Genomic DNA, 25094 nt, shown 5'->3' with positions numbered 1-25094 from the left:
TACGGAGCAAGCACAGCGCCCAGGGCAGAGCCAGCTCTCCGGAGCACAAGGGCCTCGCTGCTGGCAAAGGGAGCACAAGAACCACCTGCCGCATCTCGGGCGCTATTTGCTCCCTGAGCCGCATCTGACTGGGGAGAAGCTCCCACTCACTCAAGAGCCTGGGATATCCTCGTTACCCCTCTTTCCATCGCCACGGCTTTTTCTTCAAACCCTGGGAAACAAGAAAATATGCAACCTGAAATACAGGAAATTCCAGTTTAGCATACAAGCCCCCTGGTTTTTGTGCTCAAACGCTGGCCCGGGGTGTCCAGACTGCAGCCGTGGAGATGCTCAAACCGCCCCCAGGCACGGTCCTGGGCAACCTGCTCGGGGTGACCCTGCTGGGGATCCCTCCAGAGCTGCCAACATCCAGCGCTGGGTCTCTCTTTCATTGTTAGTTCATTGGAAACTGTGTACAATTCACAATCCATGTTTTGGATATCCAAATCCAAACGACCAGCTCAGCGTTCAGCAGCTCCCCACGTTAACCATTGCCATACCCACGTCTGAAGCACCGGCGGCAGCTCTGGGCACAGCGGGGCCATCGCTGGCCAGGCAGACACGGCCGGGCCAGCTGCCCTCGCTGCTCCAGCGTCCCCGCTCGTGTCCCCAAAGGCACGGCAAGGCGGCCAGCGCAGGGCCTGCCGTCCCCTCGCTGCTCCAGCGTCCCCGCTCGTGTCCCCAAAGGCACCGCAAGGCGGCCGGCGCAGGGCCTGCCATCCCCTCGCTGCTCCAGCGTCCCCGCTTGTGTCCCCAAAGGCACCGCAAGGCGGCCGGCGCAGGGCCCGCCGTCCCCTCGCTGCTCCAGCGTCCCCGCTCGTGTCCCCAAAGGCACCGCAAGGCGGCCGGCGCAGGGCCCGCCGTCCCCTCGCTGCTCCAGCGTCCCCGCTCGTGTCCCCAAAGGCACCGCAAGGCGGCCGGCGCAGGGCCTGCCGTCCCCTCACTGCTCCAGCGTCCCCGCTCGTGTCCCCAAAGGCACCGCAAAGCGGCCGGCGCAGGGCCCGCCGTCCCCTCGCTGCTCCAGCGTCCCCGCTCATGTCCCCAAAGGCACCGCAAGGCGGCCGGCGCAGGGCCTGCCGTCCCCTCGCTGCTCCAGCGTCCCCGCTCGTGTCCCCAAAGGCACCGCAAGGCAGCCGGCGCAGGGCCCGCCGTCCCCGCACACTCCTCGGCAGCCCTTGCTCCCTGTGTCCGTGCACACCGGCGGATCCAAACACAGGGGATGTTCCCAGGGATGCAAGGCTGCAGCTGCAATTTGCAAGTTCATTAACAGTGTCCCTGCAAAGATCATTTTTTTTTAATTGGAGCCCTAATTAGCAATGAATTCTCATTATTTTTCATTGAAATCCCGAAGCGGCTTTGGCACATCCTCTTTGTTCTTTTGCAAACGGGGAAGTGGAGGAGCCGAGGGGAGATAAAGAAGCAGCGGATGATATACAGGGGGGCTGTTTTCCCCTCGAGCCATTCCTTCAGTTTAACACATTTTGCAGCAATTTTACTTATTATTTATGATATGAGGAAATAAGTATTTCCATAAAGAAACACTAACTTCATCACACTTGATTGCTACTCTCCATCCTTCCCAGCCAGAGGTTGCAAACGACTACATTTCTGTTCCTACGGCCGTACTGGCCGTGTCAGCTCTGGAGGCTGAGCTGGGCCTGGCTCCTGAGTAATGCCCCCAGATTTGCTAGACTCTGCTTACCAGAGCCGCACTCTGCTAATTCTTCGAGAGATCTAGAAGTGAAAGGGAGCCCTAAAGCAAGTACAAATGTAATTACTCCTTGGTTTTGGCCCCTTCTCATGGCCTGAGTGCCTTGGAAGGGCCACAGCAGAGACAAGGATCAGCCCAGATGGACTGGGCGCTGGGAAGAGCCCGGCTGTCCGGCCGCATCGGCAGCTGCTCCCAAACCAGGAACGCTTAGGGCTTGGTACATTTGCAGAGGGACGGATAATCATCACATTGCTCCCACAGTCCTTCTACAAATTATTTTGATAATAAAGGACCTCCTGTGACATTAAGTACATTCTAATTACAACATTGTCTGTAATGCATATATCTAATTGCAAATAATTATTTTATCATATTTTGTCTGTATGACTGTTGTATGCATCAGATATTATCTTCTGACTCAGTGGTACAGGTTAATTAAAATTTCTCTTTTAATATCGTTTCAAAGCTAACCACATAATTTCATCTGAACACCAGCTGTGTTGGAAAAGATTATTTTTATTATTTTTTGCCATCCTTGTCCATGGAAGAAAAGCTGAGCCGTTTCTGAAGGCTGTAATTACTGCACTGCCTTCTGCAGCCATTTATTTGCAAAAGAAGAAAAGAGGGAAGAATCTGTGTAACATCAGTGGCCAGCAGTTGCTCTGTGTGTTTCTGGTTTATATTGAAGGGATTTTTGTTCTCTTCCTTATGTACAAGAGAACTTGAGATCTTACTTGCAGAGGAGAACGTAACATATCGCATAGCCTTTACAGAAACTCTGGTTTGTTGGTGTAAATTGCACTCAGCATTAAGACAATCTGTGTGGTCACTCTTGATGTTAACAAAGCTCAGCTTAAGGGTGATCCCAGTCATCTGTTTCCTTCCTCATTTATTGTTCCTTCCAGTGATAAAGAGCAAACAAAAGCTGAGAGAAAAATGAGAGTATGAAAATACTGTTGAGTCAAAAAAAGAGCTTAGGTTAAATATATGGCAATATAAAAACGAAACGAAGCAAGCTGAGCAGAGGATGAGAAAAAAGAAGGCTCTTGTAGGAGAAGCCCTCAGCAGTAATTTGTACTAAAAAATGGCCTTTACTTCTCACCCTGTGTGCGTTATTCCTTAGGACCAGGAGTATTCCTGCGAGTCTGGCTGTCAGCGTCCCCCAGCCGCTCAAAGCCAAAGCCCTGCCCCGTCCTGCCTGCCTGTTCGGAGCTCCGGGGCAGGCAGAGGGGCAGAGGCCGGCGGGGAGGGGGTTAAGGTGTGTCCCCAACAGCCGGGACACGCTCGGCAGCCCAAGGAGGGGAGCAGGGCCTGGCACCGCCGCCATGCCGGCGGGCAGAGGTCACCGCCGCCAGGAGGAAATTGCTGGAGCTCTACGAGGCCACGAGCGACCTTTCCTCTCGGAGAGGGCTGAAGTAAACAGCACTTATCTGGGATTTAGTGCCGTCGAGACAAGCAGCACTTTATCTCTGTACCGCGGCACATGGAGCGGGGAAACAGGGCAGGGATTTTCCTGCTTTCGCCGTGTAAAGCACCCCTGCTTCCCCGGCCCAAAGCACCCCTGCTTCCCCAGCCCAAAGCACCCCTGCTTCCCCGGCCCAATGCACCCCTGCTTCCCCAGCCCAAAGCACCCCTGCTTCCCCAGCCCAAAGCACCCCTGCTTCCCCGGCCCAATGCACCCCTGCTTCCCCAGCCCAAAGCACCCCTGCTTCCCCAGTCCAATGCACCCCTGCTTCCCCAGCCCAAAGCACCCCTGCTTCCCCAGCCCAGTGCACCCCTGCTTCCCCGGCCCAGTGCACCCCTGCTTCCCCGGCCCAAAGCACCCCTGCTTCCCCAGCCCAAAGCACCCCTGCTTCCCCGGCCCAATGCACCCCTGCTTCCCCAGCCCAAAGCACCCCTGCTTCCCCAGCCCAAAGCACCCCTGCTTCCCCGGCCCAATGCACCCCTGCTTCCCCAGCCCAAAGCACCCCTGCTTCCCCAGTCCAATGCACCCCTGCTTCCCCAGCCCAAAGCACCCCTGCTTCCCCAGTGCAATGCACCCCTTCTTCCCCGGCCCAATGCACCCCTGCTTCCCCAGTCCAATGCACCCCTGCTTCCCCAGCCCAATGCACCCCTGCTTCCCCGACCCAATGCACCCCTGCTTCCCCAGCCCAAAGCACCCCTGCTTCCCCAGTCCAATGCACCCCTGCTTCCCCAGCCCAAAGCGCCCCTGCTTCCCCGGCCCAATGCACCCCTGCTTCCCCGGCCCAATGCACCCCTGCTTCCCCAGCCCAAAGCACCCCTGCTTCCCCAGCCCAATGCACCCCTGCTTCCCCAGCCCAAAGCACCCCTGCTTCCCCAGCCCAATGCACCCCTGCTTCCCCAGCCCAAAGCGCCCCTGCTTCCCCGGTCCAATGCACCCCTGCTTCCCCAGCCCAATGCACCCCTGCTTCCCCAGCCCAATGCACCCCTGCTTCCCCAGCCCAAAGCACCCCTGCTTCCCCAGCCCAATGCACCCCTGCTTCCCCAGCCCAATGCACCCCTGCTTCCCCGGCCCAATGCACCCCTGCTTCCCCAGCCCAAAGCGCCCCTGCTTCCCCAGCCCGGGCTCAGGCCGGGCTGTCACAGCTCCAGAGGGACACGTCCTGGCCAGGCCAGCCGGTTACGGGTGTCACAACCCGCCGTAAACCCCTGCACGCGGCTCAGCCTTTCGCAAGGGTAGCTGTATCTCTCCTTAGGGGCAGATATTTTTACTCCATGAAATTTCCTCATTCTCCGTGACATTTCCTTTTGGAAGGCATCAAGGGACATGCAATCCATGCTCCTTCTATTTTGGATTTTTTTTCCATCCATAAATTATTCTCTTTCCCTCTATACACAGTTTGAAATTGTGGCAGAAGGAAACCTGATGTCTTTTTTTGCCAGCGCTTTTTTCCTGTCCCTTGTTTTTAGCATATGACATTTTAATGCCTCAGATGCTGCAATGGTTAGAAACTTCCCATCAGATTTTTCCTAAACAGCCCAGCACCCAGAAGCCCCGTTCACTTTTCCTGCCAGATTTCCAGGGTTAGGAACTTCTGAAACCCAGTTCCCAAGTGCTGCTCTGCTTAGGGACCCCCCTGCTCCCAGCTGTACCCGTGGTTAGTTCAGCACAGTTTAGTCGGCACGGTTTAGTTCAGCACAGTTTAATTCAGTGTGGTTTAGTTCAGCAGGGTTTAGTTCAGCACTATTGCCCCTGTTTGCCATCCTGCAGCCTTCTGGAGGTTGTGCTCAAAATGGGGCCAGAAGTAAATCCCTCCGAAGAGGAAGCACGTCTGGGTACCAAAGAGTCCTGTTTGCTTTTCCTAAAGCCAATACTCAACTCCTGCGAAGTATTAAATAAATAACTCATGCTAAATAATTAACTACTTTCTGGGAGGAAATATTTTCAGGAAAACAAACCCACCACACTCAGAGCCAGCTGGAAAAATCTTTCGCACAAGCTTTGTCCTCTCAAGATGGAGAGAGCGGAGCCCCATTTCCACCAAACGCCGCCAAGCTGCCGCACCCCGCACCGAAGTCGGGAAGCACTAAGTGAGTTGATTCAAATGCAGGGATAAGAACTTAATGTGTTTTAATGGATGTGTCAGACCAAGCACAGGCAGCAGGACACAAAGAAACCATTTTCTAAATGCCACTGGAAGCATCTGGTTTGGAGGACAAAAAATCGGTACTGGCATCCTATGCTAAGCAGATTATTATCTCACCTGTACGTTATTTAGGAGGCAAGTCTCTTTTATTTACTTTTCCCCTACCCTTTTTTCCAGGCTCATTATAAAGTGTTATATTGACATAAGTAAGCAGAGAAGTTCCGTAACTTAATCTCTGTCATTAAAATTTCAGATTCAATAGGAAAAGTAGCCGTGCCTGTTCATCGAGCCCAGCGCAATTCAGACGGTCGCATTTACAGCTGCAGCAGCGGGTTTCACCTTCCCAGTTTGTCACCACCGCCCGTCCCTGCCCACGGCCCTGAGAGAACAGCGCGGGGCTCCCACCCGCTGGGGCTCCCACCCGCTGGGGCTCCCACCCGCTGGGGCTGCGGAGCTTAATGCACCGGGAGCACGGAAACCCAGGCCAGCTCTGGCTGCTCCTGGCCCACCACAGGCAAAACGTCAAAGCAAATACGGCACGTCCTAGTAGTGTTCTACCACTTCGGTTATGATTCTGTTCGATGCATTTTGTATCTGCACGAGGGAGCGATCTGTCCACATTAACACCCAATCCATTTGCGCCGCTGCCGTGCTGATGTTTGTACATTCAGCTCGCTTCGGACATCACTTGTGCTGTGACCTTTACAAATTCAGTTCTGTGCTAAGTGCTTACTGCTTGGTCCCCTCAAATGATTGCTTTGTATAGATTTTACCTCAGATCCTGAAAGCTGAATGACCAAATCTCTTTCAGGAAATGACTCTATCTTAAGCATCAACTTTCGGAAACACATCATCTGACTTTCTGGGAAATTGCAACTGTTGTATTGTTAGAAAACACAAGTCATAGGATTTTACAAGCGGTTTCCTCACACAGGCTGAAATAATTGCTGCAAGTTTACTTGGATCTCTGGTTTGCATTATATGCTACATCAACTCATAAATGAATCATCTGAAAAGTGACACTTTATGAAATTTTAACTAATAGCTTAAAGGTCAGTTGCATATAATTCTGAATTCCTAAAGGTATATATTCATTCAGGGGTATTTGCTGACCTAAAGCTCAGAGAAGAAACTGTTAAATGGGTTTTCACCTTGCTGCTATAATGCTTGCTCTTAATAAACCCCAAAGCCAAACCACTCTGATGATGCCAACGTTAAACGATGCTGACTCACTGAGCTCTCCACGTGACCGCATTTTCCAGGAGCCAGCCGGGAGAGAAAGGCCTGCCCTGCTAGAGCCCTGCGGGGCCGGTCACCACAGCCGTATTCCGAGGAGCCCGGCACAACAATTTCTGGCAAACATCAAAACTCTGACTGCCTAAAGCTATGCAGTCAGGTGCTAAGCACCAAAACGCTTTCCTAGTTGTCACAAAACTTATTAGACAGTAGAGCAGCTATGCAATCAAAATTGCTTTATCTGCAATGATTTATTTTTTTAACAAAGCAGAAAAAGACAAAGCCATGGAATGAGCAGAAATTGCCAGAACAGACAAACTGGAAGCTATTGTTTCTCTAAGTCAATTAAAATAAAAGGGAAGGGGAAAAAAAGGAAAAAGAGCGAGCCAAGATTTTAGCCATGTGCTTCCTCAGCCAACTGCATATATTGATTTGTGGCAATGAAAGGGAAAAGCTGGAACGACCCAATTTGCTCTTCTCAGGAAGCTGCAGATACTCAATTAGCAACATGTGACCAAAAATTTTAGACAATTGCTGAAGATTTATAACTTTTCTAGAATGAGACATTGTGTAACAGTGTTATGGGAAGAATATGCAATATGAATTACTGTCAGCCTCAAACGGGCTCCACAACAATAGACTATTAGGGGACAATAAATTCCCTGTGTCCGATTCCAAGGTCATGCGTTCAAATTGTGTTGTATAAGAAAAAGGTCTATTTTTTCTTTATTTAATGCTGCATGTCAGCACTCTTCATCTTCCCATGACTCCAGGAAGCGAATTCTCAAGGCACAGCAGGAATACCACCAGCTCCGTGACTGCAGGGCAGCACCAGGAGGCACAGCCGCCCCTGCCCCTCACCTTCCCGGCCCCAGCCGTGCTCCAAAGGGACCCTGTGCCACGGTCAGCATGTCCTGCGAGCAGCAGCGCCCAGCAGCACCCACCGCAGCCCCTGCACCAGCTCCCGCTGCCCGCTGATGTATTTGTTTATCTCGCCAGGTCAGTCCTCCCGCAGTGTTCCCACTTGCCGCAAGGCCAGCCTGGGGTGGTGGCCCCGCAGCACAGGCGCTGGGACCGTCCCTTCTAGCAGGACGTGTTTAGGGCTGTTGACATGTGGCCTTGGTGCCTCCGGGCTTTGGCGTAAGAAACGATCCCGGGGAGGGCTCAGAGGAAGCGAGTAGTGGCAGTGATCTATTTTCCGGTCCAAACAATAGTAATTTGTGTGACATTTTATTTTCCTACAATGATTCATGGCTGAAAAATAATTTCTATAAATATATCACATGTAAATTAATATTTTTTTTTTTTAAACGAAGAAGTATACATGCAATTTACTTTGCCGAAACACATTGTTTTCTCTTTTAGGACCTCATTCTGCCTTGGCACTTCTTAAAGTTTACTTTTCTACCCAGAATTTTTACTGAGGAGCTGAGGGCCTTTAACTGACACCCTACGGGCTTCTTATTCTTGGGCAAATCCTGTTTTTCCTGTGTAACTAAAAATCTGTTCAGCGTTTTACCTCCCCTGGGTGTCACGGGAGTAAAGACAGCACTTATTATTTACATATTTACAGTGCAAGCAGTTATTCAAAACATGAAGGTTTTTCCCACAGAGGAAACCGAGCGCAGCTGGGTGCCGATTCCCAACCGCGCGCCCGTCACCACCACGGCGCCGGTATCCCCCGGCTCCCGCGCCTCAGCGCACGCTGCCCTGGCACCGAGCGGGACCCTCGGCCCAGCGCGGCCTCACTCACCGCGGTCGGTGCTGCCGGAGGGCTGTGGCCTCAGCGCCGCAGAGAAAACGGCTCCGGTGCTCAACTGGAGACACACGGTTGGTGCTGGAAGGGCCTGGGCAGGCCTGGGAAGCTGTGGGGCCCGGGGGTGCTGAGGGCCCAGCGGGCACTGACAGGCCATGAAGTGCTGAGGGGCCCAAGGGCACTGACAGGCCATGAAGTGCTGAGGGGCCCAGCGGGCACTGACAGGCCATGAAGTGCTGAGGGGCCCAAGGGCGCTGACAGGCCATGAAGTGCTGAGGGGCCCAAGGGCACTGACAGGCCCAGGGGTGCTGAGGGGCCCAGCGGGCACTGAGAGGCTCATCGTCCCTATGCTGAGGGGCCCAGCGGAGGGGCCCGGTGGCGCTGAGGGGGGCTGAGGGCCGTTAAGGGGCCGCGGAGTGCGGGCGGGCCCGGCGCGGTCTGTCCTGCCCGGTCCCCTCGGCCGCGCCACCGCGGGGACACATGGCGGGCTCGACGCGCAGCCCCTGCGGGTGACTCCAGGACGACGCCAGGACGACGCCAGGGTGACGTCACGGTGACGTCACGACGCGGCTCCGCCGCACGGCCCGCCGGGAGCTGTAGTCCGCTGGCGCGGCTGCGCGCTGCGGGCCGGGCGGGGCCGGCTCGGTCCCTGTCCCTGTCCGTGTGCTGCCGGCCCGCCCACCGCAGCCCGGACGGCGCGGGCGCTCCCGTCCCTCCCGTGCGCTCCCCCGCACCTGCCCGGCCGCCGGGCCCTCCCCTCCCTCCCGCGGACACCAGCGGGCGCGGCCCGCGGCCCCTCGCAGCCGCGATGTTCTCCAGGAAGGGCCACGCGGATGTCAGGAAATCCACCCAGAAGGCGCTGGACCCCAAGCGGGACGTGCTCACCCGCCTCAAGCACCTGCGGGCGCTGCTGGGTGAGTGCGGGGCCCAGCGCCCCTTCCCGCCGGCTGAGCGCCCGTCCGCGCTGCGGGCAGAGCCGGGCAGGGCAGGGGAGGGAGCCCGGGGGAGCCGGGCAGAGCCGGGCAGGGCAGGGGAGGGAGCCCGGGGGAGCCGGGCAGAGCCGGGCAGGGCAGGGGAGGGAGCCCGGGGGAGCCGGGCAGAGCCGGGCAGGGCAGGGGAGCGAGCCCGGGGGAGCCGGGCAGAGCCGGGCAGGGCAGGGGAGGGAGCCCGGGGGAGCCGGGCAGGGGAGGGAGCCCGGGGGAGCCGGGCAGGGGAGGGAGCCCGGGGGAGCCGGGCAGGGCAGGGGAGGGAGCCCGGGGGAGCCGGGCAGAGCCGGGCAGGGCAGGAGAGGGAGCCCGGGGGAGCCGGGCAGAGCCGGGCAGGGCAGGAGAGGGAGCCCGGGGGAGCCGGGCAGAGCCGGGCAGGACAGGGGAGGGAGCCCGGGGGAGCCGGGCAGAGCCGGGCAGGGCAGGGGAGGGAGCCCAGGGGCGCCGGGCAGAGCCGGGAGCGGGCGGGTCCCGGACACCCCGCGCCGGTCAACCCGGGGCGTCTGGAGCCGCCGTGATGCTGCTATAACGCTGCTGTAACTCTGTTATAACGCCGGGAAAGAGTTGTCCCCAAGATCAGTGTGAAACTGAATGATTAAACCTTGTCGCAGGCAGCCCGCGCTGCAGGAGCCCTGCTCTGCCAGTTTCCTCAGCTTTCTGCAAGTTTCGTGTGCGGTTTTGGAGCTCCGCGGCTGTCCCGCTGGCCGTGCGCGGCCGCTCGGAGGGACCGGAGCTGTTGGACGAGGTTCCTGGTGGGCTTTGCTGCTCCGGGATTGGGAAACTCGTGTTGCCCACTGTCAGTGTGTTTGTGACGCTGCATTGTTATACGGGTACAAAATAGCGCGTAAATGTATATCCTGTAGGGCTCTTTGGAAGGTGCGTTCATAGAAGCTCTGCTCTCATCAACAAGACTCATTTGGGGTTTTGTTTTGTTTTTTTAAAGCTTTAAGGGGGTTGTGTAATGGTATTTTGTGACACCTTTCTCATGCCTTTGGTGAGGTTGAACCTCTCTCTGTAATGTCCCCTCACAGCTGAAGCCGTAACCCTGGTCTTTGTCTTCTGAACGTTGGAAGCAGCTGATGGGTTTCAGCTGTGATTTGCAAGGGTTTGGGTGGCCTCGTGTTCTGTGTTACTCAGCAAACTGCAGCAGGAAAAGGCTCTTCTGAGAGCTTTTGTGCACTGCCCCAGTTCAGGAGAATCAGTAACTGCATTCGGTTTTGTTTGTCTGACTTCAGATTGTTCTCCTGGGAAGCAACGAGAGGAAAATGGCCCGATTTGTACTTCTTGTGTACTCCAATCATTTTTTAGTCTGCCATTTCAGTCAAACTTGGCGTATATTTAGGAGCCTCCAAGACACTGTCTTGCGAGCTGTGAGGAGCAGTCAGGTGGCTGGAGGAAGGAAGGGCCTGAGGTCGGCGGCTCATCGAGAGAGAGCAGAAGTTGGTGATGTATTTCTGCTGAGGGGCGGCTCTGGTGGGTCGGCGCTCGGCTCTGGTGGGTCGGCGCTCGTGCCATCCCCACCACGCTCCAGCTCTGGGTGGTGCGAGGGACGCGTGGAGCCGGAGCTGCTGCCCGGGTGAAGGCTCTGCCGTCCCGTCCTCCCCGGGGCCGGTGCTGAGGCACCGCGCTGTGGTTCCTGCTGTGGGCTCGTCCGTGCTGCTCCAGGTTGAGATTAAGAGCTTTTTTGTGTGACGTTGCACTGATAGGAGAAAATGCATAAAAGACGTTTTGAATGTACTGTAGCAAAGTGAGGAGCTTTTGTGGTGAGGACACTGAGTGTGATCCTGAGAGAGAAGAGCAGCAGGATGGTCCCTTTGAGAAAGTGAGAGCGTGAAGGCAAACGCACAGAAGAGTGTGATAGCTTAGCTTGGACGTCTTGCTGATTTTTTGGGATGTATTACTTACAGGTGTGAATAACCGTCACTGATTTAAAGATGATGTTCACCTGTGATCTGCTGCACTTAAGTAGCTAATCTGAAACAGGTGCGTGTGGGTAGTCGGTTAGTGGGCAAAGTGCTGGGTAAATCTACACTGTCTTGTGTCACACTCCAAAAGCGGCCGGGTCTTGCTCATCTTTTGAGCACCAGTGCATGTAAGCTGGACGTGCCCATGCGTAGGTGTTCCAGGTTCAGCATTTGGGCTCCCAGGGGGCGGCTGTGGCCCCGTTCCTGGCGGTGGGAGGAACAGCAGTGGTCTCGTGTCCGTCCCTCCGCATGTGAACAGGACTGGGCCTCTGCTTTGCAGCGACTGTGAGTCGCTTGTGACTGCTCTGGGTATAAATTCCTCCTGTTCCATATGTGAAAAGTCTCCCTAGTTAGCAATCTGATGGTTGGTTTTGGTTTAGTCTTTGTCTGGGGACCAAATGTGTGCATTTTTCTTTTTCATACCATACATGTAAGTGCATAAGGGCAGGAATTGACAGGAGAAGATACCTGTGTTATGATATGCCTTTTAACTGTATATGTCTTATTGCTTGTGTACTGTACAAACGATACTAAAACAATGTCAAGTTTCCTTGTAAAATGTTTTGGGAAATTCTTTGTTTAGGAGAGGAGGTTATTTTCTGAAACTGTCCTGATTGCTCTAGGAGACTAGTGACAGCTTGCAGACCTTGTCTTTCTTCCTATTCCACCAGCCCCACTAAAGTAAATGGGCTTGAAGAAATAAGAAATATAGCAGCTTTCTGTTAATGTTCCCATTTCAGCCCCTCAAAAGGAAGAGTCTGAAACCAAGACCCAAGTGGTGGAAGGTGAAATACTGGACTTGGTGTGGCTCTTGTACTGTCCCCGGGGGCGCTGGGTTTGGGTGCTGGTTTTGGGTGCTGGTGCGGTCCAGAGGAGGCTGTCAGGCTGCTGACGGGTGGAACAATGGAAAAACACGCCTGTTAGCGTGACAAAATACATTTCTGTCCCAAGGCAGATGGTACAGATGGTCACGTTGTCCGGTGGTTTTCTGGAAAGATGCTTTTTACCCGTTTGGCAAGAGGGGTGAAATACACCTGTCACTTAGTGGCAGTTACTCTTCTGAGATCCTACTGGTGTAGGAGGATAACAATCAGAGAACATATGATAATAGGGGAGGGATGCGGGACAGGAATGTGTGTTTCCATAAACAAGGGCTTGTGTGAGCACTGGGCTCGATAATGCCCGGGTTTTGGTTGCTTCAGGTCTCTCAGCTGCTGTCTCAGTTTGTCTGATAACCCAAAGCGAAAGAAAAGGTTCTTGTTGAATTTGTGGTGCTCGTCATACCTGCCCAGTGTGTCCCTGGGGCTGGGGGCAGTCTGCCTGCACTGCAAGGCACCAACCAGAGTGACCCCGCTTTAAAGCACCTGTTCACCTGTGCTAGGTCAATGACCACACAATGTCCTGTAGAGATCTACTAACTTTCAGAACGTTGCTAAAGCCTGTAGGAACTGTTTTGCAAATACAGCATATGGAAGTGTCAAGAGTGCGGTTTGGTTTTAGTTTTTATTTTTTTTTTTTACAATAGATTTGAAAAAGAGCGTTGTTACAAATGGTGGTGGTGCCATACAGGTGCAGCTCTTTCACCATAATTTGAGCTCTCTGTAGTGTTTTCCAGAGTAGTTTTCTATGGGAGGGTTTTTTAGCATACGAAGGTATCTCTGCTCTGTAAGACCTTGTTTTTGTTGGGTAAAAGCCGTGTGTTTTCGTTGTGTGTTCCCCTCAGGTGCACTCGGGGTGTTCAGTGTGAGGTCTCGGTGTATTTCCCATGACGTGGCTGGTTTCAGGTGTCACTGCTGCACTGTCTGGTTTGCTGGGTTAATACCAGCTTAGCAGAACTCGTCCTTCGGAGGCTCGATTCAGAAGGGGGTGCTCCCAAAGCTCTTGCTGGATTCGGAACAGCTCTTGTTCCTTACGCTTCATGTGGAATTTGAGGTGTTGCCATTGTTTTAGAAATTGATTTTTTAGTAAGGGTATATTGCCGTGCTGACCTTCCTCTGGAAAAATGAAGGACAATTATCTTCTAGGCTTTTATGTAGCATTTAAAGCTTTAACCTGGAAAAGTGAGCAGTTGTTTTTTTAGTTCTTCCCCCCTCTTTTTTTTTGGTAAGTAAAACTTGTCTGTAGTTTCTGGGGTGAGGCTGGCAATAAAAGTTTATCATTAACCAGTGTATGGCTGCAGAGTTGTCTCTTCGTGTCCTTTAATTTTTTAAGTACTCAAGATAAAGAAATCTCCTCAGGGTTGGGAGACTTTGCACAAGTAACATAGAGCCAAGTGACTTTGGAAGCTCATGAGGCTGAGGGAGGATTTCCAGCTGTTTAAGTGACTGCAGTAACATTTGGCAGTGAGCAGCAAACTAACGGTCAGGTGCTGTGCCAAGGACCGGTTGTTGTCCCCTCTAGGTTTTGTAATATGAGGAAGAGTAATGAGAGCTCGGTGATGAACCCGGATTCTTATTGAAGTGTGCCCGAGTAGTTTGTTTTCCTAAATTTTAAGCTTTAGTAAGGCAGGTAAGGGTGACTTGGTGTTATCTAGCGAGCCAACTGTTTCATATTTCACGGAGAAGAGATGTCACGGGTCCCCTCCCAAAAGTCTTGTTGTTTGCTGAGTGGTGCTGCAAGAGCTGCGAGTGTTGCTCTGTTCCTTGGTGGGAACAGGGTTGCACAGCCGTGTTTTTGGGCCCCCCCGTGTGGGATGGCTGGTACCGGGTCCCAGCGTGCCGGGGTTCGACCTGCTGGTGGCTGCTCTCAAAGCACCGATCTGAGCGCTGTGCAGGGGAAACATCAATGGATAACCCGATACCCGCAATCCAGCCCCAGCCTTGCTGGTGAATTTCCTCGGATGCTTATAAACACTTCTGCAGTTTGCCAAAAGTCAGTATTTATCTTGGTATCTTAAACTATAAATAGCACATGAAACTTGCACTGTTTTCCGTTTGAAAACCAGAAGAGTGAGCGTTATCCCGCCACAAGTTGAACATTATATATATATATGTGTGTAGTGATGCAAGTGACTGCCTTGTCCGTCCAGCCAGCTTTTGGGCAGTCAGTCTGCTGCGGCTCTGTCCGTCCTGTCGTGGCGTGTGTCTGTCCGTGCCCGTGGGTTGGCCGTGCCGGCTGTGGGCCCGTACGCGGTTCCATAGGCGAAGGCTGGAGCGGGGCGCACGCTGCACCAGAGCCACGCGGGTCAGCTCCAGCGCCGCCTTTACAGAGCAGGAGAACTGACTTCTTTGAGTAGGCAGCTCCTTTCTCCTCCTTTCACCATTTACGGGGAAAGTTTCCTTTTTGTTCAGATTTTAATGACCTCATTCCCTCCTATGAAGTCCTTGTAAATGCAAGCCTTGTTTTCTGCGGGAGTTGTGTTTCACAGAGGGGAATAGTCGCACTTTGCTTGCAGATTCAAAACCGGTTTGTAGGAAACAAATATCGTGCAGGGTAGTTTCCGTGCACTAATTGTTTCCGTAGTGCAAGCAACCAAAGCCCTTCTGCTGAAAAGGTATTGTTGTTGTTTGTTTTAAAGCACTGTCCAAGGCTAAAGTCTTTCTTTTGTAGTTGTGTGATATTATGGGGTCGTCTTGTTGTAATCAGCTTTGTGCTGATTACTGAATGGGTTTCTCGAGAGGTGGAACTTCAATGAGAAGACGTGTTGTTAATAATTCTCATCCTTTATCCTCTTAAATGTGGGTGGAATCGTCTATCTTGACCGAATCAGCTACAATGAAGAGCAAGCAGCTGAAGTTAGAGCGTGTTTGCCAAGTGCCAGCTTTAGAAAGCGTTGGAGTTTTCTTCTTCAAAAATAAACTTATTTCAAATTGCAGACCTGAGTTCAGGCTCAGGGAAGTGCTGCAGGCTGGGCTTTCCATTATTTTTTTAAAATGCATTAGAAATATGCTGTTTTGTGAATGGAACAGCTTGGCAGATAGAGTTAAGCCGTGTGTTTCCATTTGCGTGCAGAAGCCATTGCTGGTGTGTGTGTTTTGGTGACACAGGAGCCCTTTGGTTCGACGTACCCGAGACACAGCCCACCCTTGGTTTTAATGGAAGACAAATGCGCCCAAGTCACACCGCAAACTTTCATAGGTTGGGTGAAAATGGAAATGTCCCTATTTCCCTTCCAAGGATGGAATCACAATTTAGTGCAGAGTATTTAAAGAAGTCACTAAAATAGTTTTGTATTGCGTTTATTTCATTCTGTGATGCTAAATGTGCACGAAGGCAACAACTTTCAGCTCTGATGTTGTATAACAACTGTTTGCTCCTCTTTTCAGATATTGTGGATGGAAGTGACCTGAAGCAGTTTTTTGAGAGCAATTATTCTCAAATTTATTTTATATTCTATGAAAACTTCATAACCCTGGAAAATAGCTTGAAACAAAAAGGTAGGTTTTGGAGTTCTGTTAGCAATTGAGCCAGGTTTCCCTAAGTGTTCTCAAAAGCTTTCTATTAGAGCTTATCTAATGGTTATTAGTCCACAATTATCCGTATTTGCACTAACAGTCTCATGCAGTACAGTGTTAGTAATAATCATTTTAATGTTATGGTGTCGGAAGTGTGGAAAATTGCTCTCCGAAATGTTTAAGCGTGATTTTGCTGTCTGTCTCATACTGTATACTTACAACAAACGCTATTCCTTTCTGTCTTGCAGGGAATAAATCGCAAAGGGAGGAGCTGGACTCCATTCTCTTTCTTTTTGAAGTAAGTGTTCCAAAGCACGGCGGTAGTTGTTGTTGTGGAACACAGCTGGGCAGGGGTGCAGCCGCGGGGCAGGGGTGCAGCCGCGGGGCAGGGGCGCAGCCGCGGGGCAGGGGTGCAGCCGCGGGGCAGGGGTGCAGCCGCGGGGCAGGGGGGCAGGGGCGCAGCCGCGGGGCAGGGGGGCAGGGGCGCAGCCGCGGGGCAGGGGGGCAGGGGCGCAGCCGCGGGCAGGGGTGCAGCCGCGGGGCAGTGGGGCAGGGGTGCAGCCGCGGGCAGGGGTGCAGCCGCGGGGCAGTGGGGCAGTGGTGCAGCCACGGGCAGGGGTGCAGCCGCGGGGCAGTGGAGCAGGGGTGCAGCCGCGGGGCAGGGGGGCAGCCGCGGGGCAGGGGGGCAGTGGGGCAGCCGCGGGCAGGGGCGCAGCCACGGGGCAGGGGTGCAGCTGTGGGGCAGTGCCAGCGGTGACAGCCCGGGAGCTGCGGCGGAGCAGCCGCGCCGTGCTTCAGCTGGCACTACGGCAGCACGCACAGGCTTGTTATGCAATGGGGATGTTGGCTGAGTGAATATCCAGACTTAAGAGATTTTATCAAAATTACTTTAAAATCGTATGGTAATACATGTGTCCTAAGGAACTGAGGACCAACTCTCTGAAAGTGTGCATTTTGTATAGGAGATTTGGGAGTGAGTGATCAATAGTTGCGCAGCCTCTGCTGGGTCTAAAGCTGCAAAATAGACACTTTTTCTTTTTAAATTCAATATGTTGCTGCTGTGTGTTTTCTGGAGCGCTGGTTCAGAACACCAGCCCTTCTCCCTGCGCTCTGTCCACGTGCAGCTCAGCGTTCTGGCTGTTTGGAAGGTGTCCGGCAGGAGTTTGGGGTCTGCTCCTTTCACCCGGCCGCATCTGTTGTGGTACAGTCCTTGGTCTGGCAGCACAAGGCAAAGAAAAGGATAAGAGTTGTCAACTGCTGCGTATCAGTTGGATCTGAGCGTGCGGAATGTTGATGTGTTTAATTTTGGTTTTAAACTCCACCTGTTGCTTCCAGCAGCGCATCCTTCCCAGCACGGGCAGGCCGGGGAAGCACTAGCTAGTTAAACCTTGCATAAGCAAATAAGGGTGTCTTTAAAGAAGAGACTTTTTACTTGAGCATTGCATTACCTTTCTTTTAATAGTTTGGGTTGTTTGTTTGTAGGGGTGGTTGAAAAACCCCCTGACTTTCAATGGGACTCAAAAAGTTGAAGTTAAAATAAAGATTAAATGTTCTCAACTCTTATGACTCCCTCTAAAAGTGGAAAAACCCCACCCAACCTAAACCAAAAACCTCAGAAGCATATGGCTTCATATTTTTGTATTAATGTATAGTCTGTAGTTAGACTAATATTTATGCTGACAATAAGAATGATGCTGTTTAGGCTGACGTGCAAAATGGCCATGAAAACGATGAGGTGAAGCTCTGGATTTTGTGGTCTCCTGACTTGTATGAGGTCCCAAGTTCATCTCCTTTTTCCTCTTCTCCCTCCTTTCCCTCCTTCAGTGACAACACCGCGTTTTCAGAGGGAAAGGTGAAGATGGGGCTGTGTTTGCAGCTGCTCTCAGTAGCAGTTTCGGCTTCAGGGTCTTGCAGGAGGCAAAGAACACGAGCTGTGAATCTGCTGGGACCGTGTTTGGGGCAGAAATTCTTGCTCCCGGTCCCTGGTGGCGAAGGTATCGCCACATGTACAGAGCACGGCTGTGCAATTTAATGAGAGCTCGTTAATGCTCCTACTCTGTGGCCCTGAATAAGTAATTAAATTTGTGGCCATGTCGTTGAATGGAAAACAGCTAATGCTTACTCACCCGGTGGAAGCGAATAAATGTGCGTTCCTGTGTCTCGAGAACGGGGGGCTGATAACCGCCTGGCTAATGCCGCTTAAAAACGGTGGGAGAACATGCTGTGCGAAGGAGAAAATAATATATACCAGTAAAGTGCTGCTTTGAGTCCTGATGGAGCAGAATTACGCTGTGGCCTGGCACCAGCAGCTTGGAGGGAGAAGAAACTGTTTAAGATATTAGTGTGAAATTCGGGGTGATCTTCATGGCGTTTACCTCCTGCAAGTAAGTTTGCAACACATTTATAGCTCTGACACTTGGTAACTTGGAGGAAAAAAAAAGCAGTTTTTTAGAGGGGCTTGTAATGCACAGGCCGAGAATGCGTCAGTCTGAACGCGAGACCAGGGAGAATGGAAATGCCAAGTAATTAAACATTCATATCGTAAGCCATAGGAAACAAAACTAATTGATTGTTAAGCTCGCCATATTTAATCTGACCTCAGCGTGAGCCAGAGTTTTCTTCTAATTAGTTAAATAGCTAATTATTTAGGATTAGCAAATCCTGAATGCAGGTGCTGAGGGTTAACAGTTTAAGAATCAATGAAAATACTTCTGAAAGGCATTGCCTCCTGCCTTTCCTGGTTCGGCTGGGGTGTTCTGCTGTTCTGGAGTGACACCTAGCGTGTGGACTGCATACACACGAGTGGCAAATGCCTTCTCCACAGATTGATTTAGTCGCAGGAGCTACTGGATTTAATTCCGCGTTGTCGTCCTTAAAAGCACATCTGAACATGAACTCCAAATGGCCGCGCGCTCAGAAGATTAAGACGTGGTATAAATCCCCGGGAAGGTGATGGCGCTGCTATCGCAGAGGCAGCTGTGCAGCGGGATTTATTGCTGCAGATGTGCACACGCTGCTTGTGCCGCAGGCTCCGCTGATAATCCAGGACAGGTTTATAACGGGCGCTGGTCTGTGCGGCCCTTTTGGAGGCAGATTGCAGCCGCAGCGGTAAATCCAGCGTCCGCCAGCGCCGCAGCTGCCCGCAGCGACGCACACCGCTGCTCAGCACCGCACACCAAGGCAGCTTCTGAAACCAGGAACTTCCCTTCATCCCGGATTAAGATCGCGGTGGAGATTTTAAGTATCAAATTCTTCCACCCCATCGTAGGCCTGCTTTACGTAGGCTGCTGTGTGAATTAGCAATGCTGGTTAAGCAGCTTAAAGCGGATCTCAAAGCCAGTGGTGGCTTTTAGCAGGTCATTTGCAATCTCATAAGAACCTGCATCTGGGAAATTTCAGCAGGTTTTGATTCATAAAAGACTTCGCTGCTATTTCTTCATGAATGCAAGAGGATGTTCTTTTGAATTGGTGGCGTTTTCTTGCTTGTCTTAGGATGTTGCTCCTGATCACTTGCTACATCTGAATAAAACTGAGGAAGATTAATGCTGCAGAAATAAATTGTGTCTTGAAACTGGCCAATTTGAAAAGTACTGGTGAAATTCTTTACAAGGAATAATCAAGTCAAGATCTCGTTGAGTTCTTATTGCCGCAGGTCCTGTGTTCTCATTTCTTGGGGTTGTCCCTTTTCTTTAACTGTCCCCCGTCATTGAACCTTTTGTCACTGTTTGCATTTCCCCCGTGTCCGTGCAGCTCAGCGCTCGGTTTCCCCACCTGCAGGTTGTCCTGCACTTGCAGTCCCGTTACCATTGGGTCGGAGGTGCCGGTGCCGGCTGCGGGCTGGTCGCAGCTCCGAGCTGGTCCCCGTGCCCGCTGTGGTCTCCGGCTCAGCCCCAGGTCTCTCGCACACACTCGGCTGATTTTCGAGCTCAATAGAGTCAAAAGGGCTTATTTGCTTATAACAATAAAGTTGTTTATAGCCCTCCTTTCCTACACACGGAAAACTACTTCTGGAACCATCTACAGTTTGTTCTGCTGTAATTCTGATCGGTTCGTCCATTAGTGCTCTTGAAATGACACTGATGTTATTCTTCCAGCATTCTGTTGTAAATTCTAACTATATGTTCCATATGTTCAACTTCAGAGATCTTGCTGTCTAATGTCCCGTGTAGGGCAAGAATAAATACGTTGGGTGCTTTGGGCAGACATTTTCCATCAACAAACAACTGTAAATAATGTATTGATGCAATAAATGGAGTATCCCTTTATCCAGATGGAACTGCTGTGGGCACGCTAACCCCATTGTGCTCTTGGCTTCACCTGAGTTGGTGAATAATGGCTGGAAGATGTCGAAATCAGTGCAGACTGGAGCAGCTGAGCGCTCTGGAGCTCTCGCGGAGGTCCCGCTGATGGGTGCGTGCACAGAGGCAGCAGAGCTGTCCGCTCTCCTGAAGCTCCTTGGCATGGACGGCTCGCATCCAAACAGCTGCTTTGTTTCCTCAGGATCTGTCCTTCTGGAATGAAATGGTGAGCCCATGGTTGGGCATGGGGCTGGCGGGCCTGCTGGCGCTCCACAGGGCTGGCACAGATAGAACACTTCTTAAAAGAACTCGCAGCATTGCTTAAGTCAGAGTGAATCTATTGAAACACAAACCTTGGCGTTTTTTGTTTTACTGTGGTAAAACAGAGAGATGTATGTTTCAAAAGGCAGCATCCTGTGTAAACTGAGATTGAAACTCAGCATTATTCCTAGTCATGCAGGAAGTCCAGAGGAAAAAGAACTATGGATAATCAGTTAAAAGAACTGACAGATACCCTGATGTGTTGATCAGTAGTAATACCTAATTTCTATTTCAAGTGTGCTATAATGGATTACCATATAGATGCAGCAAAGCACTAAGCATTAAATAGATCTATGTGTTTTCTGAAAAAGCAATATTATTTCGCACTGTGGGGCTTCTTAAAATATTTCTTATTAGTGTGCTGTGAAACTAGAAAGCAGATGTCAATAGGCAGTTTGGATTCACAGCGGGATCGCTGGAAGTCTGGGCTGGAGTGGGGGAAGCTATCATTTGTTTGATAGGAATAGCAATATGTATTCTCAGAACACGGGGGCTGGGGAGGGCGGGAAATGCCCCGGGAACACTGCGTTGGAAGGACAAGGACGGCTCCGGTTGCTCGGGACACTCGGCTCGTCTCGGTCCAGGGCTGCGATGGGCACGTGCAAACATCACCGGTTAGAAGGTGTTCTAGCCGTCACCGTGAATTAACTTGTTCACGAGTTGTTCTTTAGTAGTGTAGACTTTTAACCATCGCTTATTTTTGCATTGCAGGAGCAAATGCAGACTCTGAATTTATTTATATTCATTCTGATCCGCTGCAGAGCTGCCAGGTGTTCAGTAGGTAGCTGCGCTGCTAGCAATCCAGTTTGCTTTTTGAAAAATTACTTCTGTTTGGTACTACTATATAGGTGATGAATCCCATCTTTCTGTTTTTCTAAAGCGCATCCACAAGTTGTTTGTTGATTTTCTTCTGGTTTTGAGATGCTGGAAAGGAGAATGGCATGAGAAGTGACTTAAGTGTCTCGAATTTTTGCTATATGAAGAGACTTTGGGATATCAGTGGGGGTGGCAGAGCCTGGCCCAGGCTGCCCAGGGGGTTGTGGAGTCTCCTTCTGTGCAGACATTGCAACCCCTGGACACCTTCCTGTGGAACCTCATCTGGGTGTTCCTGCTCCATGGGGGGATTGCACTGGATGAGCTTTCCAGGGCCCTTCCAGCATTCTATGATATGGGAGCTTTCCTCAGATAGGAGCTTCTGTCCTCTCATTATTTATTTCAGCCCCTGAGTCGTTTTGATTGAGCACCCGAGGAGGCGTTTGATGCTGTTTTCTGCAGGAACAGGCCTGTGAGCACGTTCCTTTCCTCCCGTTCTTCCCCAGCAGATCGCCAGGTCTCTCCCGCAGACTCCAGTCGCCGTACAGGACAGTGTGGAGCCGGCTGTTAAGCACACACCAGCCTGTCCGTGAAACAGACCTGTTTTCTAAATACAGTTTTTGTTTCACAATAGAGAATGTTAGCGTGCCATTTGAAATATACTAAGCTGTGCCTTTTCACTACTAACACTTCCAGACTTTGACAAATTTCTAGTAGAACATTGTGATACAGATGCGGTGCTTGAGTTTTTGGAAGCTTAATGCAATTGATTCCCAAAAGTTAGTGTTTTTGAACAAATGAGAGAGAATTTTACAACCAAAGACAAACCAGAGGTATCTTGTTAGTGTGGCCTGTAAAAGGAGATTGGCTTTGCTCTAATGACCTGCTGCACTTCATAACAATGGAAACAAAATACGTGGTTTTGGTTGGTTTTCCGTAATGAGGACGTGGGCAGGCTCCTCTGTGCAGTGTAGGTGCAACGGGCAGCGGTTTGTGCTGCTGGTGTGCGAGGGTCGTGCCGGGGTGCACGCCGAGCTCTGCATCGCTGTGGTTTAGCTTAGGAGCTCCTTCCTGCCCCGAGTTAGGTAAGGACTAACGCCACAAGTAGTCCTGAAGCGGTGGGCTGCTAATATTTGAATATTTCCGTGGATAATATGAATTCTTTGTCTGTGGGTCCTGCAATCTGATGGGCAGAAACGTGGTCCGTAAGTAGCAGGTAAAGCCCCGCTGTGAGTCGTGGCCTCGTGTTCGGCCAGCCGGCCCCTCCATCCCCGCGCATCCTCCTGCCCGCGACGGGGAGCAGACCTCCGGCGCCAGCCCCCGGCTCCACCCGAAACAGAACCACGGGAACGTGGGAGGGATGCACCGATTCGTGTCTTAATTCGGGGTGAACCTTTAGAAATGGCAAATGCTTCTAGGGGAGCACGTGCTGCGGTAAAGCCGCGAAGGGAGACCCGTCTGTGTGACCCGAGGTCTGGTTCCCCGCCTCCGTGAACTCATCGTGACTTCCATCCTCTGCCATGGAGAAAGGAATGTTCCATTTCAGCAAGACTCTCTTTTGAGTGTTGTATCAATTTCTGAATCGCTTTGTTGTCGAGAAGAAGCCGTGCTCCACGTGTGCGGCACCCGGTTCCCGGCAGCAGCGCTGGCTCGTGTGCTGGCCGTCCCAAGGGCTGCCCCAACGCCAATTCCCGCTTTCCTGGCTGCGGCGCTTTGTTTCCTCGTGAGCTGCTGTGTGTGAAACCCCAGCAAAGGGCTCACTGCTGCTGACGTGACGTGTCGTTCATCCTGCATGTGGTGGTTCTGAAAACCTGACGGCACTTTGTTGTGCAGAACTTTGTTCTGGTGATCTTGTTTGATAATTACAAGGAGCTCTGACTTTGTCATTTATAACCTTTAATTGTATTTCCAGAAGTAGATGTTGAAAACTAGTTTCCCATACACATATATCTTCTTAATTTCTGATTTCAATGGCTGAAAATTTGTAAGATCCAGACACGTTTTTCTGTGAAATCTGCATGAAACCATGCGTATCCTCTCACAGCGATAAGTTAGTTAGCAACAAGTCCTACTTGCCAAGCCCTACTCTATACTGCTAATAGTTTTAAAAAGAGGGGAAAAAGGAAAAAAATAAAAGGTGTCTTGGAGCTTGTGAAGTCCTATTAGAAGCCATATTTACGCAGATAAGACCCCCAATTAGTTTTGATTTATCCAGATATTTAATAGCATCACCATCCACTGAGCTGGCAAAGAACAACATTTGGTAGCCCCACGTGTTCTCTGAGACCAAGGTTTTCAGACTCCATTCGGGAAAGTACTGGAGCCTACGCTTAACTTGCTTTGCTTTGTCGGAGCCCTGTAGCGTAACAAAACTGAGGGGGAATGGGTTGGACCACAAGGTTTTTCCTTTGTTTGCTCTGGCTCTGTTAGGCTCAGCCCAAGCCTCCAAGGCAGAGCACTGTGCGCTGTTCTACGTAAGGGCTTTATTAACTGTGTGTGGTGAATTCAATTAGCGCAGCTTGGTGTGATCCGGCTGGGTTTCGCTCGCCCGTGCCACAGTGAGAACAGCAGCCCTGCCCGGGCTCCGCCGCAGCGGGGACACGGTAACCCGTGCCACAGGGAGAACAGCAGCCCTGCCCGGGCTCCGCCGCAGCGGGGACACCAGAGCCCGTTAGCGAGAGATGGAGCCACGGGAGCTCGCAATCTGGGCTGGATCACGCCAGCAGTCATTACCGGACACTTAGGAAAGTGGAACCCAAAGGGAGCTGCTCAGAAATGCCCGCCTTCGTCAGGGATCCGTTTGTGCGCTGGGATGCCAGGGTTTGCAATGCAGCAGGGCAGGGAAAGCACTTCATGAGTGTCGTGGTGTTTATTCAGGACCATTCCAAGTGTCTTTCTCCGTATGAGGCTGAAGTGATGGCCAGGAGTCCTTACTATGATAGGTGTTTGCTTTCCCTTGTGGTCTGTATGTATATATCACCATCTCATTTGTGTCTTGTGTATCAGTTTCTCTGTATCCTCTGAATGAGCCAGTTTATTATGGAAAATCTGACTGTTTTGTTTCCTGCAGAAAATATTGCAGCTGCTACCTGAGAGGATTTTTTATCGATGGCATTTTCGCAGTATAGGTAAGAGAACGATTTTAAAACATTCTAGTACAAATAGAATGAATGCTTCCCGCAGTCCCTGCCCTGGTTCTGCCAGTGTTGTTGACCACAGAACCCCTCAGTGTTGCCCATGCACAAGCACACTGGTGTATGAGACGTGCAGCTGGAAATTCTCGAAGCACATGGGAAGTCCTCCTGCCTGCTGTAAGAGCTCCGTGTGTTCCTTGCTCCGTGTGGTTTTGGTTGCCTGCTTTGTTTTTCTTTTGCACGAATGCCCCTCACATGTTTATATTCTTGGATTTAGCTGGGTCCTCTCTGCTTTCTCCTCTTCCATGCACTAGCAGCCAGCAGGCTGACATGGGTTATAAACCATGCACCCTTGGCTCTCCCTTTGCCTTCACAGTAAGATTGAGGAGGGCTGTGGCATCCATACGTGACTCTTGCAAATGTGCATTATGATGGTCGTTTGCAAGCGATCAGATGTGAGATGCCCGTACAAGTTTGTATTGCTCTTGGCCTAACCATAGATACTCGGCCCTTCCCTCCTGGAAGTTCACTCTAAAGCTCAGGCGGTGAAGGGGTGGTGGTTCGGCAGCCGCGCTGAACCAGATGCAGCCCATGGCACTGCTGCGGGGAACGGGAGCCTCCGTTCTCCCTGGTGCTCCTGGATTCTCTGTGCAGCTTCGTTCATTGCTATTTGTGAAACACTCGCCTCTCACACTGTTTGTGGGACTTGGATGAGGAATTCCTGCTTTAGAGATAGGGAAAGAAAGAGGCTGAGGTCAAAAATACAAACTCGAATGGGCTCAGAAATACTGAGAGGTGAAACATATTTATTTTGACACTTGAAACACCTCGAGA

At 51.6% G+C, this 25094-nt stretch overlaps 2 protein-coding genes across 9 annotated transcripts in view; one reads left to right on the top strand and one right to left on the bottom strand.

Moving 5' to 3' along the window:
* KIZ (kizuna centrosomal protein) overlaps positions 1 to 8443 on the bottom strand; it is a 119578-nt gene extending 111135 nt beyond the window's left edge. For 2 of the 3 annotated variants that reach the window (XM_082047597.1, XM_082047598.1), the window contains exon 1: positions 8348 to 8443. The gene's annotated coding sequence lies outside the window, so the exon portion shown is untranslated. The remainder of the gene's footprint in view (positions 1 to 8347) is intronic. The other variant, XM_082047599.1, reaches the window with a different exon arrangement.
* Positions 8444 to 9025: 582 nt separating this feature from the next.
* The window catches only part of RALGAPA2 (Ral GTPase activating protein catalytic subunit alpha 2), an 89535-nt gene continuing 73466 nt past the window's right edge, over positions 9026 to 25094 (top strand). For 3 of the 6 annotated variants that reach the window (XM_082047494.1, XM_082047496.1, XM_082047493.1), the window contains exons 1-4: positions 9027 to 9264; positions 15566 to 15676; positions 15943 to 15992; positions 24197 to 24254. In XM_082047494.1, coding sequence (XP_081903620.1) covers positions 9159 to 9264; positions 15566 to 15676; positions 15943 to 15992; positions 24197 to 24254 — 325 coding nt within the window. In that variant the 5' untranslated portion in view covers positions 9027 to 9158. Of the gene's footprint in view, positions 9265 to 15565; positions 15677 to 15942; positions 15993 to 24196; positions 24255 to 25094 lie in introns of all 6 variants that reach the window. The other 3 variants (XM_082047492.1, XM_082047497.1, XM_082047495.1) reach the window with 2 other exon arrangements.

Source organism: Streptopelia decaocto, assembly GCF_964273445.1.
Source record: "Streptopelia decaocto genome assembly, chromosome: 3".
Classification (NCBI taxonomy): Eukaryota; Metazoa; Chordata; class Aves; order Columbiformes; family Columbidae; genus Streptopelia; species Streptopelia decaocto.
Note: the sequence above shows the minus strand (reverse complement) of the source record. Positions and strands in the feature narration are given on the sequence as shown.